General features: G+C 42.0%; 1 protein-coding gene across 1 annotated transcript in view; it reads right to left on the reverse strand.

The window, feature by feature from the left end:
• MYO1H (myosin IH) overlaps nucleotides 1-15763 on the reverse strand; it is an 835299-nt gene that overhangs the window by 733291 nt on the left and 86245 nt on the right. The window contains exon 8 of the mRNA XM_044068514.1: nucleotides 9769-9840. Within this exon, the coding sequence (XP_043924449.1) occupies nucleotides 9769-9840 (72 nt within the window). The remainder of the gene's footprint in view (nucleotides 1-9768; nucleotides 9841-15763) is intronic.

Raw genomic sequence — 15763 nt, forward strand, 5'->3', positions numbered from 1 at the left:
GGTAACCAGAGAGCGCTAGTCCACTGATGAAAATTTGCATCAGTGGACTAGCGCTTTGTCTACAGTGTTATGTTAGGGCATAAATATTTTTCTATGGGATAGGACAATAAAATGCCGTACATTTATGTGTGTAAATGCAATCCATACATCCTTAAAGGGATGTTCAATGTTTACTGCTTTGACACTTGTCTTAGGGCATGGACAGATTCTTAATTCATACAGCACTGCAATACTGTGTTTACTTTAATGGCCTTGGATGCTTAATGGGTTTGCTTATGCAGGTATTATTTGATACACCTAGTGAGTTGTACCTGAGAGGAAAGCAACATTTGTCCTGCAGGAGGATATGAATGTTTACTAATGCCCTTTGTGTGACTGACATCGGGGCATGGTAAGTGTTTACATTTACACAGACCTGTGACAGGAAATGGCCACACAATTCTTGCCATCCAGGTATCTTACACTTTAATTCAGATTATGCATACAGTGAGAAAGGATGTAAACGTTTTAGCATATAGTTATTATCCATTTCAGTGCAGTATGGAACAATGTGGAAAACAATGGAAAAATAATTCCTCTCATGCAGAGAATGACATTTTGTACAGGCCCTCTATGTCCTTAGTCAGCAGATGATTTCTCATGTCAAATCTGACTGTCCATTTTGTGAGCATTCTCGGATGTATGTAATTAATAACATTAATGGTGTCAGTCGACAGAGCAGGATATATGATCAAGTGAAGTGTCAGGCCACTGACATAAGTGTCACAAAAGTCAGGCTACCCTCCACCCGGACACAGGCACAGTGGACAATGGGAGAAGGCCCATTGACCAAACCACCATTAACATAAATGGAGGTGTTCCTGGCATCTCAGCATGGGAATCTACACACTTCATCAATATATAGTGGAGTCCCTTATCTTGATGTAGAGCTCAGCTCATCACCAAGTATATTTGTTGGGGATGCCCAAGGTTAATATATATTAATATGGACAATTATCTACCATACCAGGTAAATATATAGTTTAGTACACCTTACAAACATGATCACTTCTTATCACAGGAACATCAGGGCTGTAGGTGCAGGGCACAACAGCACAAGGTGTTAACTATTCATTTCGCATACCACTACATTAGGTACTATTTATTCATTCATTGGCCTTTAGGTATTGGTAAAGGGTCTTGCTTAGTTTGGATGATTTTGCTGTGGTGTTTTCACACATGCAGCATGTTATCAGGCTCCTCTACTGTGGATATACAGCTACCTGATGTTGGGGAATTGTTTGGCTATGATAACGATAGTAGTCAAATCTGGCATGGTCAGGGGTCTCAGTGCTGACCTTGGGCATGGGTATTCATATCCCCATACTGTTCCATGGATATAAATTCTGAGCATATGCAAACCATAAACCTAAGAAAACATGTGACAGGTAGATGCAGACAAATCTACACAGGAAGGGGTGTCTTCATCTGTGGTTCACTCCCAATTGGTTGCATTGCACCAGCTCCATTGAGTATGTAGAGGACACAGGTGGATATTGTTTCAATAGATGAGCATGTCATGGGTATCACCCAATATCCAAGCTACATATGCCTGTGGCTGCAACACAGCACTTTTTTCAGGGACATAATGCAAGGAAGGCTGTCATAAAAACAAACCTTCCTGAGTTTATAGAGGTAATACATGGTCTATAGGATGACCTCCTGGAGTGCATGTGTCTTGTGTGCAACACCACAGGTCTGTGATACAGGGAGTTTACCTGCAGTAGGTACCCCTGTGCAGTCAGACATCATGACTGATACAGTTCCAGGGGCTGGGCTATGTGTAGTGGGGATGTCTGCCATGGCAGGAAGAGTCCACAGTCAGGCATGCATAGTGGCACCACCTCTACTACACCATCCAGCCTCGTGGAGCATGCATTGTGATGTGGTTGTCCATGTGGGTGAGATATTTGTACATAGGTTCATAGGTTCATAGGTTCATACTAGGCTATCTGCCCGAGGGCATTTATAAGCCTAGCCCATTGTTTTGTGGCTTACGCCACCCCTTTAGTATGGGGAACTATACCCATTATTTTGCTGTGCCTCTGTCGAGCAGTGACACTGAGGTAATTCCTGGGGTATATCTGCGATCTCCCATCCATTGGTCAAGATTTCTCTTGAACAAGGCCAGCGAGGTGCTCTGCCTCACATGTACCGGGATTTTGTTCCACAGCATAGGGAGTCTTTGGGTGATGAATCTATCTCTCCAGCACGTCCTATTAATAGCCGTGTCGAGGTTTAAGTCTCCGCCCTTGTGGCTCTGATGGATCTAGATTTTTGAGGTGAAGCATATTCATCAAATCTGGGTTTGACATGGCCTTGTATGTTAGGCAAAGGTCACCTCTGAGCAAGCGGTGGCGACTGAATAGAGCTGGAGTTCTTTCAGTCGGGCAGCATAGGACAGATTTTTGAGACCCTTTATCCTTTTGGTGAGGAACTTTGTGGCCTCTCCAGCTGCTGCAAGTGTCGGGTCAGATACATTCCGAATGGGGCATTGTACTCAATCATTGGTCTGATGAGTGATGAGTAAAGGAGACTATGACCTCCCTTGATCTAGATGAGAATCCCTTCATGATAAGGTGGGCAATGTAGAAGGACTTCCTAACTACTTTAGCTACATGGGTGTCGAATGACAGACTACTATCAACCTGGGTCCCCAGGTCCCTGATAACTTCTTCTGTGCTCAGTGGATTGCCACCTATTTGGTAGCTAGGGGTAACCTTGTTTTTCCCGAAGGGTATGACTATGCATTTTTGGCATTTAACTTTAGGCCGTGGCTCTGGCACCAGTTATCCATTTCTGTGAGACCCTTCTGAAGGATATCTGTGTCAGATGTGTTTTCTACTATGGCGCCCAGTTTGCAGTCATCTGCAAACTTTGTCAGCCATAACCCTCCTGTGTTTGCTTGTACTTGGAAAAGTAGATGCCAAACAAGAGTGGGCCCAGGACTGAGCCCTGTGGGACACCACTTGTGACAGGCTTTGAGTCTGACATGGCGCCAGCAACTCTGACCCTGTGGGTTCTGTCACTCAGCCAGTTTGCAACCCATCTTGTGATGTATGGGTTAACATTTAAGCTGATGAGTTTTTCAATGATACCCGAGTGGGGTATTGTATCGAAGGCCTTAGCCAGATCGAGGTAGGCTGTATGGACTGCCTTTCCCTCATCAATGGCTTTGGTGACTGTTTCAAAAAGTCAACCAAGTTTAAAAGGCATGATCTGCCTTTGACAAAGCCAAACTGGGTTGGATCCAAAGTCTGCAAATTCCCTATGTCTTTATTTATGAGGTCCATTATGATCCTCTCCATGGCTTTGCAGATAAGGCTTGTCAAGCTAATGGGCGGTAATTTCCAGGGTCTGTGGAGGCACCGCCTTTGTGAAGTGGGACCACAGTTGCAGTGCGCCACTCCCTGGGTACATATCCAGAGGTAAGACTTTGATTAAACAGCTGTCCTAGCTGTGGGTTTAATTCCTCATTGAGTTCGTGGAGCACACAGCCGGGGACACCATCGGGTCCCATGGATGCTGTGTTTTTTGCTTTGGAGAGAGCAGTTCTCACTTGGGCACTGGAGATGTTTGGGGGGCTGCACTCATTTGGTATAGATATCTCTCCTTTTGGGGGGGAGGGGAGGGAGAAGTTTGCACTGAACCTGTCAGCCAGTATGTTGGCAATGTCTGTAGGATCAGTAATCTTCACATCATTTTGAACTAGTTCTGAGCATATCTGGGAGTTTCCTCCTAGGTTTCTAACATAGCTAAAGAAGGCCTTATGATTGTCTTTTGAGTCTTTAGCTATTTTTCTCTCGAAATTTGCTTTGGATGATTTTATGAGAGCTCTTAGTTTTTTACTTATAGTGATCAAGGGTGTCTTACCTTTTAAGGATTTTGCTCTATCTTGTAGTAGCTTCCTCCTTTTGTTGTAGAGTTTGTTTATGGCTGGGGTCCACCAGACTGGACGCTTGCCTTTGGTACAAAGAGTCTTTGTTTTGCTTGGGATTGCCTTATCCATGCAGTCCTGCAGGTGCTGGTAGAAGGCGTTTGTAAGTGATTCAGCGGCTTGAGTATTGTTTTCCGCCGCTCGGGGCATGAAAGGAGACCACACTAGTCTTTAGAAGTGTGAAGTTGGCTTTTGAGAAGTTCTTTACTGTGGTCTTTTTATTTCAGGTGGGGTGGGATGAGGACCTCCAGCGAGATTAGTTTGTGATCTGATCTCACCAGTGAGGGTATACTTCCGGTGTTGAACATTGTGCTCCCATGTTCGTGATGATGAGATCAAGTATGTTATCTCCTCTTGTGGGGATGGTGACTAGTTGTTCCATGGCATTTGAGTTTATGAATTCCAGGAACTTTTGGGCTAGGGTGTTTGGGCTTGAGTAGTGTTCCCAGTCTATATTAGGGTAATTGAAGTCACCTAGTATGATGGTGTTTGGTGATACATTTATCCTCTCTAGTGTTTTCAGGAAGGCCATGTGAGTTTCCTGAGTTTGTGAGGGTGGCCTGTAACATGCTACAATTTGCAGAGCAGTCTTGCCTATGGTTAATTGCACCTGGATGGTCTCCGATGCATCGTGCGTTGCCACCAGTCTTGAGGTGTGGGTGTCCTTGATGAATATGGATACCCCCCCTCCTTTCTTGGTATTGTCTGGATTTTGGGGCCGGAACGCATGATATGAGGTAAAACCTGATAGCGCTGGGGTGCTCTCAGGAGCCTTGAACCAGGTTTCTGTCACAGCACAGATATCGATGTTCTCCATACTGAGAAGGGCCTCGAGCGCGTGCATTTTGAGATTTAGACTTCTGGCATTGAGCAGCATTACCCTTAGTTTTTTTCCTTTTTTGTGTTCTAGGGTGGTAGGTTTAGAATTTGAGCCTTGCCTAAAAAAGGCACTATGGGGTGGCAAGAGCCTTTGCCAATATCCGAATCCCAGGGTGACAGATGCAAGCCGTCCCTTGCGAAGCAGCGTGGCTTGTCCAGCATGTCATCCCAGGCAGACAGATACTGGATCCCCTTTGAATGACACCAGTGTTTAAGCCAATTGTTAAAGCTGATCATCTTATCTCTGTATTGTGGCATCATTCTTGGTGAAGGTAGGATACTGCTCAAGGTCAGGGTCATACCTGCCTGGGCTATATAATCAGAGAGCTCCTCAATGTCTCTTTTCATGTAGTCCAAGGAGGTACATCTCAGGTCGTTTACACCAGCGTGGACAATGACTGAGTCATATTTGTACCTGCTGTTGAGAGACCTGAGTGCTTGCGTTATGTGGCGGATTCTAGCGCCCGACAGGCAGCTTACTGTGACCTTCTCCTTACTCAGTCTGGTGAGCGGGACATCAGTGTGTCTGACTATGGAGTCACCAATGACTAGTGTGTCTGGCATTGTGTTTGGCCTTAAGGGCTGTGACTGTTTGACACTCTGACTGTGAGGTCTATGTGTTGCGGGTGTTGTGTTCTGAGGTGGTGGTTGTTTGGGTGTCTGCTTTGGTGGCCTCTGCTGTTTTGGTAGATTTTGATCAGAGCCTCCGAGTATGTCTTTGTGTGTTTATGTGTATGATTTGAGGTTGTAATGGTACTATGTGAGACTGGGTCTATAGTGTGTGTGGTAACCTTCTCCTCCTGACTGGTCTTGCCAGTCCTATGTTGAGAGAGCTCAGCCTCCAGTTTGGCTGTATAGTTGCATCTCGCATGTATTTGTGTTTTGTGGGAGGAGGAAAGGGTTGTTCTGTGTACATGAGGCAATTGAAACATTGCCTCAATATTCCCAGGTTCACCAGCTGAGCAGGAGAGGACACTAGCAACTGATCCCTCGACATGCTAGAAGGGTAGACGAAAAACTTTAAAAAAGGATTCCGGGGGGCGTGGGTGACCGAGAAATGGGGGTTGCCTTTTGGGGTACTATCTATGACAAGAGTGCCGTATCAAGGTAATAAGTACTGTAGGAGCAAGTGCTAGGTTTAATAGATAGAGAATAGTCTACTTGGAGTCAAGTAGAGTTGATCTTTTTAGTTATAGGATACGCTGATTTGATCAGTAGTATAGTTCGAGGAAGGTAGTTTTAAGGAAAATTTGAAGAGTGGACTTTAGGTAGCCCAAATAGTTTAAACCTGCTTAACCGGGCGCTGCCCTAGTGTGCAACAGTGGCAGCTCGCTAAATCGCTCTAAATCGCTTAACGCGTTAGCGCTTTATACCAGGGGCTGGAAAAGCTAGAAACTGGCCCAAGACAACCATTAAACTACTAGTTTCTGCCTGAAACCTCACAAAACTGGACAAAAGGCAGCTCAATGCTTCCCACTCCCACTGGTAAGCAAGGTAGCTTCCCTTCCCCCAAATAAGGCAAGGAAACAGTACACAGGAACTACAACCAAAGCCCAGGAATCAGCAACTCTGAAACTGGACTAAACTAGTAAAGCAGGAAAGCAAGGTAGCTTCCCTTCCCCCAAATAAGGCAAGGAAACAGTACACAGGAACTAGAACCAAAGCCCAGGAATCAGCAACTCTGAAACTGGACTAAACTAGTAAAGCAGGAAAAACAAGAGATATTTTTTTCTTTTTTTTCTTTTTTTTCACAAAACAGGCAGAAACAGGTACAGCAAACACTTATAAATGCCATGGGTCACTAGCTATGGTTACCCAACACTCTGTCCATCTAGCATGGTGTGGATAATTTCTGTGGCCCATCCAGGAGACAACACTTCTGTGGACATGAATGATTTGCACATACATATGTCATGGACCTATCCACCAGATCCCAGCATAGTGCTGCAACCTCTACTAAGGCTGTGCTAGCAAACACTCACTCAGACTTCAATGCATACCTGAACACATTCACATCGCAATGAACACAGTGCTCCCTACAAGACCAGTCAACACTGTTTCCCAGATCACCAGCACAGGTCTGAAACACACATCACAAAATATTGTTCAAATCAACTACCACATGCACAGAATTGCCCATTGATGACACTTGGCAAAGTAGTCCTCCCCTCCTGTGCATATGGTAACAGAATTTGGCTATCTGTACTATGTTATTTGGGTGGCCTATATCTGATACATGGTGTGGCTAGTTTATGCCTGATGTGGTATAGCCTGGTGAAGGTTTTCCTGCATCATTTTAATGTTCTGTATAATAGTTTATTCGAGTCCATAGCTATGAACCAAATGCTGCCTCTTAGCTAGTGACTTGGCATACTGTGACCTTTTCCATCTGGTATACTCATCCCTTGCAGCTGGCTGCTCCACAGGTTCCATATGCAGCATCTCCTCCACAGCTAAATCTGGAACTTCTTCCTCTTGAATCTATTTGCCTTGCTGCAGCTGATTGCATACAATGATGTTATATAACATTGCACAAATTGAAAATATCATACTGCATGTATCAGGATCATACTGCAGGGCACTCTCAGATACATCAAGATAGCAGATATAGGACTTCAGCAGGTCAGGCACATATTCAACAATGACACAGATGTTTAACTGGACATATTTGTACCCATTCTCTGCCATTGTCTGGAGATGTCTAATAGGTGTCATTAGCCATGGCTTCTGGGCTTATTCATCATCACAAACAGGATGTCCCTGAGTAAAATCACCTCACACAAACCATTGATGCAAATCTGACTTGTGCCATATGTGGTGGTCATGAGTACTGCTTGGGTAGTCTATAGACCCATTTATTATACCCCGTGCATTACAGACCACCTTACACTTGATAAAGTAGAACCCCTTTAGGTATATATATCATCTTCCCAGCTCCCCAAGTGGGGCCTTTACTGCAATATGGGTACAGAGCTACATCATATAAAGCCTGCATGGAGTTGGCTGTTTCCAAAGTGGTACATTGAAACCACAGTTGCTCCCCCATATGCAGTAGCATGACATCAAGGAACTGCTGGAATATCCTTGAGGCACATGCCTGGGATACACCCACTGTGTCCCCCATTGGTTACTGAAAGGGAAAGGTCTCTTTAAGTAGTTTTCTTAAAGTCATTCATACCTTGATATGCACAGGGATAGGTACTCCATGCATCCACTGACCTGCATATGAGGACAACACATCCTGACTATCTCAACATGCTGCCCCTCACATGGTAGTGGTCCACAATTTCAGTCTTCTGGAGGGGTATCATATTTGAATCACAGATGGATGATGTGACACTATTGAGGACACTTGATATACAACACCATGGCTATTGTCAGCAAGTACAGACTGATACATATACAGATTTACCAGTGCAGTGGCTACCTTTTACTTGCTTTTGTGGTCTGTCTCAGTAATAAATAAATAAATATCTATATCTATCTTTCTATCTATCTACACACACACACACACACACACACACACACACACACACACACACACACACACACACACACACACACACACACACACATGCACGCGCATTTAATGACACATATCAGTGAATAGCTCCACCATATTGTTTACCCTCATTTGCATCTGTGAGTGCCCTTATTTTAATAATGTTGCTCATTACCATGTTATTATACCACTGTTTGTATACTCTGTAGGCCATGTAATTTCTCAGGTTTCCACACGCATGCTCAGTGTATCTCTAAATCTGCACAAACCTGTACAAGGTCACCCTTCACACAAAATCACTGAATGGAAAGCAAAAAATGTTTCTTGTTAACAGAGAGTATAAAACACAAAGACTGGCAATGTGATAGTTTACTACAATAACTACTGCACTGAATGGTTCTCTGTGATTAGTCAACTGAATAAAGACAGAACATTTGTGGCAATTATTCACAGGGTCACCATGAGTCAAGACTGAGTCAATAGCATATGTTGTTCAGCATCTGCCATGGCTTTGCCCAGTCCCAGCCTTCTCCTGACTCACCTCCACCTAGCTCCAGGCCTACCTCATCATCGGTTTTGTGAGGAGGCAGGCAGGTTGCCATGCCTGCAGCATCTAGTGAACACCATCATCTCAACTTTTGAGTACTTAATCCTAATCACTTCACAAATTAAGAGAGAGAACGGGTCACTATCTCTGACTCTTGTTTAAACTGCTGGCTCATTTCTGGAGCCACCATTCTGTCCACATAGGAATCAGAGTTCAGTTTTTCTGTTTGCCATATAAAATAATTAAAATAGTGACAGAAGGTGTCCCAGTCCCAGAAGCAGTGAACAAGTACATCACAAACTACAGTTAGAACATTCCAGTAATAGTGTGCACATAGAGATCAAAATGAGTAGCCACACCAGTTTATGTAACTGTCACATTATCAAAAGGACAATTAGATATTTTCAAAACACCAAATGTAAGTAACTCAGAAAATCAGACAGTGAATACAGTATTTTTTGTTTCATCCATAAGCAGGAATCTGTCTCCATCTTATGATGCACCAGAAATTAGAAAACCATAGTTATATGAGTAGAGGTTGCCTTGAATTCCTTTCCTAGTCTGTCTGCCTGAGTATCCTAAACCAGGAAGCAAAGCAAAACGGGTAGCAGGAGAAGGCCTCAGTAGCAGCTGGCTGAGGATACCAAAAGAAAATTCCTTTAACAAGCTTTGAGAGGTTGGTTAAAGGCCCAAGAAAAAAAAGAATGAATATGAAATACTGTTTCTTACTACAATCGTTTCTCATTAATTTATATACCCTTCACATTGCATTCACATGACACTGGCAAAGCTGAAAAAAATTTGGATACCTTAAAAGTATCACTAAATTAAGTCTGACAAAGTATCAATAAAACTATGTCTTACCTCTTCTGTTCTGGCATCAATCTTTCTACATATGAGTGCTTCTTCCAACACTGCAAGAGGTACTCCAAGTAACTAAATACAAATAAATAAATAGATAGATAGATAGATACATAGATAGATAAATAAATAATTAAAAAAAGGAAATACCTGAACAAGACTATAGCTATTTAAGTGCACAATGTGTTTATTCAGATGCTTTGACACAGAAGCTTCAGAAGTGCTAACAGTTTATATAATCGTTAGTAAGAAAGTTTAAGTAGGCAAACATCAGGACTGAACAGTGTTCAGACAGACACTTTTAACATTTCATTATGCTATACCTGCTACAGAACCACAAGAAGGTGCAAGTCTCTAATACCTTGTGCTATGCTACGCTACTTCATTATGGCTACTTGAGATCCTACTTTAAACCACAAATAAATGCAGTACTATGGCTGTGATTAAGCCCTCTGCACACATTGTAATGCTAACGAATCTGGATGGTGTCAACTAGGTATGTTGGAATGGAAGGATAATGCTTAAGTCATCCTCTATCATCTAAGACTGGAAAATGGCAATTTTTTTCCATTAGTTTGAGACAGCCATCCAATTCTAATATGTGTATCCTGAGCATATATTCACAGCAAAACGATGCATGTACATGGATTGGAACTTGATTTTGGTACATCCCTGCTTACTTATCTTACTGTACAAGTGGTACACCCAGTCAGCATTAATATACCACTGCGCATGCATTAACTGTAGATATACATCAATCCTCTAATATTTTTATATAAAATAAAAAAGTTATGAACAGTGGTAATTACTTAATGCCAACTAAATCCTTAAAGCAATTACCAATTATGCCATATAAAGTCTTTTTATGAACTTGCTTGTCATTTCTTTAATTAAAAGTGATGTCCTTGAGATAAATAATTCCATGATACACAAAACCTCATCAGGATTTGTAAGGTAACAAGTAACTGCAACCTGCTAGCCTAGGGCTAAAATATGGAACAGCATACTTAAACAGACTAGTGTTACAGTGGCATGTATGAACTGATCAGTGATCATGTACAGACCAGCAATCTTTATCATTCCAGCCCGGATGGATCTGCTACAGACTGTGTTGTGGCTCTAGCAAGTGACCAGCCAGTAATGCAGTACATATGTATGATGATACTTAAATCACCTCAAATGGCTACACATTTTTGACACAAAATCATAGCTTTTAGTAACTGTCTCAGTGTATACCATTTAGAATGAAATGTGTGAGCTTCCAGCTTACTTTGTAGCTGATAGATTGCTTTCTTCCAATGGGAGTTCATGCACTCTATCAGAATTTGTCTCCCCCTCTCAGTTTTATCTTTTTTTAAAGAGAAGTAAAATTTTCTGTACCCCTGAAAGGATTTAATGTGTTTGATTTTTGTGTTGTTTACTTGACAAGCAGTTAAATTAAACCATCTAAAGTTTTTGGATGTCATAGTCTCAAACTCAAAACAGCAAACTTGCTGATTTCAAGAAACACACAGAAACTTTTTTGCAGGGGAGAAGCCCCCACACTACCAGTCACTAAATATACCCAATCAAAGGATCATAGGATCATAGAAAGTTACTAGTCTAACAGCCCTAGAGTCTTTTTAATTCCAGCCACTCGTACCTTAGTTTTCCCAATTATCAGTGTTCACAGGCTAAAATTACTTTGGTATATGCTTGTGCCTTGGTGCATCTACAAACCACCCTTGTCTATAAGGACCACAGGCAATAAGTTGGGGGTGAATTTGTGATTTACCATCCATTGGTCCAAATTGCATTTGAATAGATGAAGGGAATTTACACATGAATGGGGAGTCTGTGCCAGAGAAGGGGTAGTCTCTGAGACACATATCTGTAACTCCAATGTGTTTTTTTTATGTCACAGATGAGGTTTAGATCCTTAGATTGGGTAATTCTAGTGCTATTTGTTTTGTGAATGTGTAGCAGAGCCATCAGGACTGGATTGAAGACTGCCTTGTAGGGTAGGCATAGATCGCCCATCAGTAGTCTGTAGGAGACTGAGTACAGGAACAAGGCTTTGAGGTGGTCCACATAGAATGTATTATTTACATCCAGTATTCTTTGAGTGAAAAACTTCTGTTGCCAGTCCAGTAGTTGCAAATGCCTGGTCACGTACATTCTGAAGGGTGTACTGTACTTGATTATTGGTCTAATGAGGGCTGTGTCTAGTGAGACTATGATCTCCTTAGATCTGGATGCCATGCTCTTACTTATAAGTTGTGCCATATAGAAGGATTTCTCACTACAGTGGACACATGGTGATCAAATTTCAGGCTGCTGTCAGCCTGAGTTCCCACGTCCCTTACCACTGAATCTCCTCTTACGGGAGTTTTAGCAATGTTGTAATTTTCAGGAGTGGCCATCTTCCCAAAGGGTATGATCATTAATTTTTTGCACTGGGTTTTAGGCCATGGTTCTGGCACCAGTTATATGTCTGTGTCAGACTTACATCTTTGGGGGAGTCATTGATTTCACCCAGCTTGCAGACATCCGCAAATTTGGTCAAACAAAGGCCCTCTTCATTTGCCTTGACTTCAGAGAAGTATATTCTAAACTTGAGAAGTCCCAGTACCAAGCCCCATAGAACACCCCCACCCTAACTTCATGTGTTCTGTCTGCGAGCCATTTGGTTATCGATCGAGTGATATAGGGATTTATGCCTAAACTGTGGGTTTGTCTATAATACCTGAGTGAGGTACTGTGTTAAATGCCTTTACCAAGTCAAGGTAGGCAGTATGTACCATTTTGTCTCTGTCCATGACTCCAGTGACCTTCTCAAAGAAGCCCACCAAGTTTAGTCGGAACTGAGGTGGGCCCAGTGTTTAAAGATTTCCTATGTCTTTGTTTATCAGGTCGACTATAATTCTTTCCATGGCCTTGCATATAAGTCTAGTTAAACTTATGGATCTGTAGTTTACTGGGTTTGTTGATGGTCCACCTTTGTGTAGAGGGATGACAGCTGCAGTCCTCCATTTCCTTGGGATGAAGCCTGTCTGGAGGCTGTGGTTGAACAGATATTCTAGTGGACCTGACAAGTCATGTTTCAGCTATATAGGATTCATCCTGGGATATTATCAGGACCTATTGGTGCAGTATTTTCTAGAGAGTGCAGTGAGGAGCTGTTCTTTAGTGATAGTTGGTGGAGAAATGGTAGAGGTATTTCCTGGGGGGAAAGTGGGGGTGATAGGGGTGAAATTAGAGCTAAATTTATCGGCCAGTAAATTTGCTATGTCTCCTGGTTTACTATAATAAGTTCCATTAACTATTAGTTCAGCACACTGTTGGGTGTCCCCTTTAAAGTTGCATACATAATTGAAAAATGCCAGCACAGACTAGTGAAATTGCCTTACAAGCAGCCGACTCAGGTGCTTGCACTATAATCTTGCTATGATTTCTGAATGCATTCCCTTAGGAATGTGCATTGACAGATGCATTTAATTCCCTGAAACTGTGAAGCATGAGTGTAAAGCAGTGATGGTAGCTATGGCATCTGAAACCCTTATATTAATGTGTTCATAATGTATGAACCCGTGGCATCAGTTCTGTAATTTCTGGTTCTGGTCTAAAGACTGACTTGTAGTTCAGCTATGCTACTTACTTTGCATTCTTCAGTTAGTGAGTAGAAGAGGTGAAAGATGTTGCAGTCTTGAATATGTATCTCCTTTACAGACACTTGACTTCATGATATTCATCAGTGTTAAAATTCTGCTTTAGCAATGTGATTATCTCCTCAGTTAACCTCAGTGTTACAGTTGTTGCTGATTTGTTGCAACATTATTTTCCTTGCTCTGGTTATCCCTTTTATTCTGGGCAACAGTTTAAGTGAATAGATACAACAGCAGCTGGTGATAGGTGAGAAAATTAATTAGAAATGTTAAAAATGGTGGGGTATTAAATTTACTGTTAAGATGAGAGTAGCTATGTTTATTTTGCTGATCATGGAGGTTTGAAGTCAGGAACTCGTAGAATTAAGGATACAGAGAGAAATAAGCAGAGCAAACCAAATAATACTAAATATTAAAGATATAGTGTTAAGGGATACAGATTTTAGTATTGCACTGAACAAATATATCAAGCAGGTAAATGTAGCATATAGGAATAGGGTGGAATATAAAGTATCAGTACAAGAGTTTTTGGTGATACTGCCAGAATCAGAGGCAGTCAATGGAAAACTAAAATGAAACCTTGCACTCGATTATAAGATAGAGGCAACAGAATACAGTATTTAAATATGCTGCAGTATTGCTGAAATCAGGTTAAATAAGGGTTAAACTTTTCTAACCATTTCATAAAAGCCTTATGTTATCAGCGACAAAACAGCTGCATGGTTATGACCTCATACAGCATATCAACTATCATTTGTGGCTGCAGGCAGACTCTAAGCCCAAGTAGCTAATTTATGTAGTCATGCTGGCAGCAAAAAAAAAAGCCAGTACTCCCATAAATGTCAGGCAGGTGTTTTATAATTTGTAGGAAATCAGGGATCTTGAAATGGAATAAGTTCAGAGGCACTAGATTACCCAGAGATTCTTTACAGAGGACATGACTATTCTCTAGTCTTTGGTGGTTGCAAATGCTACACTAACTGGTGGAAGATGATGAGTGATCTGAAGAACAATGGATGTCCACAGTGGAGTCACCCACCAATGGCTGAGGCAAAGAAGGAGGCACACAAATTCTAGAAAACTCCTTTGAAAGATTCTTCTTTTTGTGCACTGAGGAGAGTAACACCACAGAGACTAACAGCTGCTCAGTAGGTACTCTGAGAATGAGGATTGGAAAGTGGGTAGAGTAAGGAAGGAGAGCAGGGGAGGAAAAAGGATCTCTTAGAGGGGGGCTTAGAAAAGTATACCACTACAAGTCCCACATAAGCACAAAGTCCTGTCACCAAAACACTGCACATAAACATAAACAAGGTTTTCAGTCATAAAACAAACATTTTTATAACAAAAAGTTCAAAGAAGCACTAGCAATAAACTTCTGTACAGATAAAGCCATTCTGTATCTCTTTGTTTCTCAAGCACTGACATAAAATTTGTGTCCAGAAATACAAGCTTTTCCGCAGAATAATATTTTTTTTAAAAAGGAAGACTTTCCCAACTGGCAAAAAAGCTCTGAGGTTTATAGTGCCCTGCCTGCCTTTTATAGAAAGCTTTCCATGCACTCCTGACAGGTGGAGCTCAGGGAAGGCACCCAAAGCTTTGGGAAGCTGGCCGATGCAGGAAGGATAAACTTGCATAGACTAGGCTACTCCAAAGGTGATTCATTTATGATCATCCATGGCAACAGTGCTATAGGATTCTGTTCTGTTCTGGAAAGTACAGCTGTGCAAGTAAACTTACCATAACAGTAGATACTTGAATGATCACAGTTGCAGAAGCCAATGCTATATGGGTTATATCCTGCATGGGATAAAACAGCCAACCAGCTTCCAAAGCTTCAGGGCACCTTCCACATGCCAAAACCATCAAGCAGCTTGAACTGAGCTGACTGAAAGACAAGTTTGGGTGCAAAAACCTTCAGACGTTTCCTGCCAGCAAGCAGATGGAGGCAAAGCCCTGAAAGGACAATGTTAGGAACAACAAAAAATAAACGTCCACACCCTGGCAAAAAACATACCAAAAAGCAAGTGGGATGGAGGGAGGGAATGGTTACTGCAGCAGTAATCATTCGAACATCTACTGTTGTGGTAAGTTCAGCTTACACAGCTTTACTATGTTCATCATATTGATCACTGTGGCTGTAGCATTAGCTGTAGCAGTAGATTGCCATAACTAACTAAATTAAGAAGGTGGAAGGAGAAGAGTCCAATATCCCCTGGAGAATGGTCCTTGCAAAGCATTGATCTGGACCTAAAAAGGAAATAAAGCTTAAAGTGCTTTGTAAAAGTATGTACGGAGGAGCAAGTAGTAGCTTCTAGAATACTTCTAGAATCTAACCCTTTTCAAAAAGCCATACA

The sequence above is a fragment of the Protopterus annectens genome, chromosome 4.part0 (assembly GCF_019279795.1).
Source record: "Protopterus annectens isolate FY-2018-M chromosome 4.part0, PAN1.0, whole genome shotgun sequence".
NCBI classification, from domain to species: Eukaryota; Metazoa; Chordata; order Ceratodontiformes; family Protopteridae; genus Protopterus; species Protopterus annectens.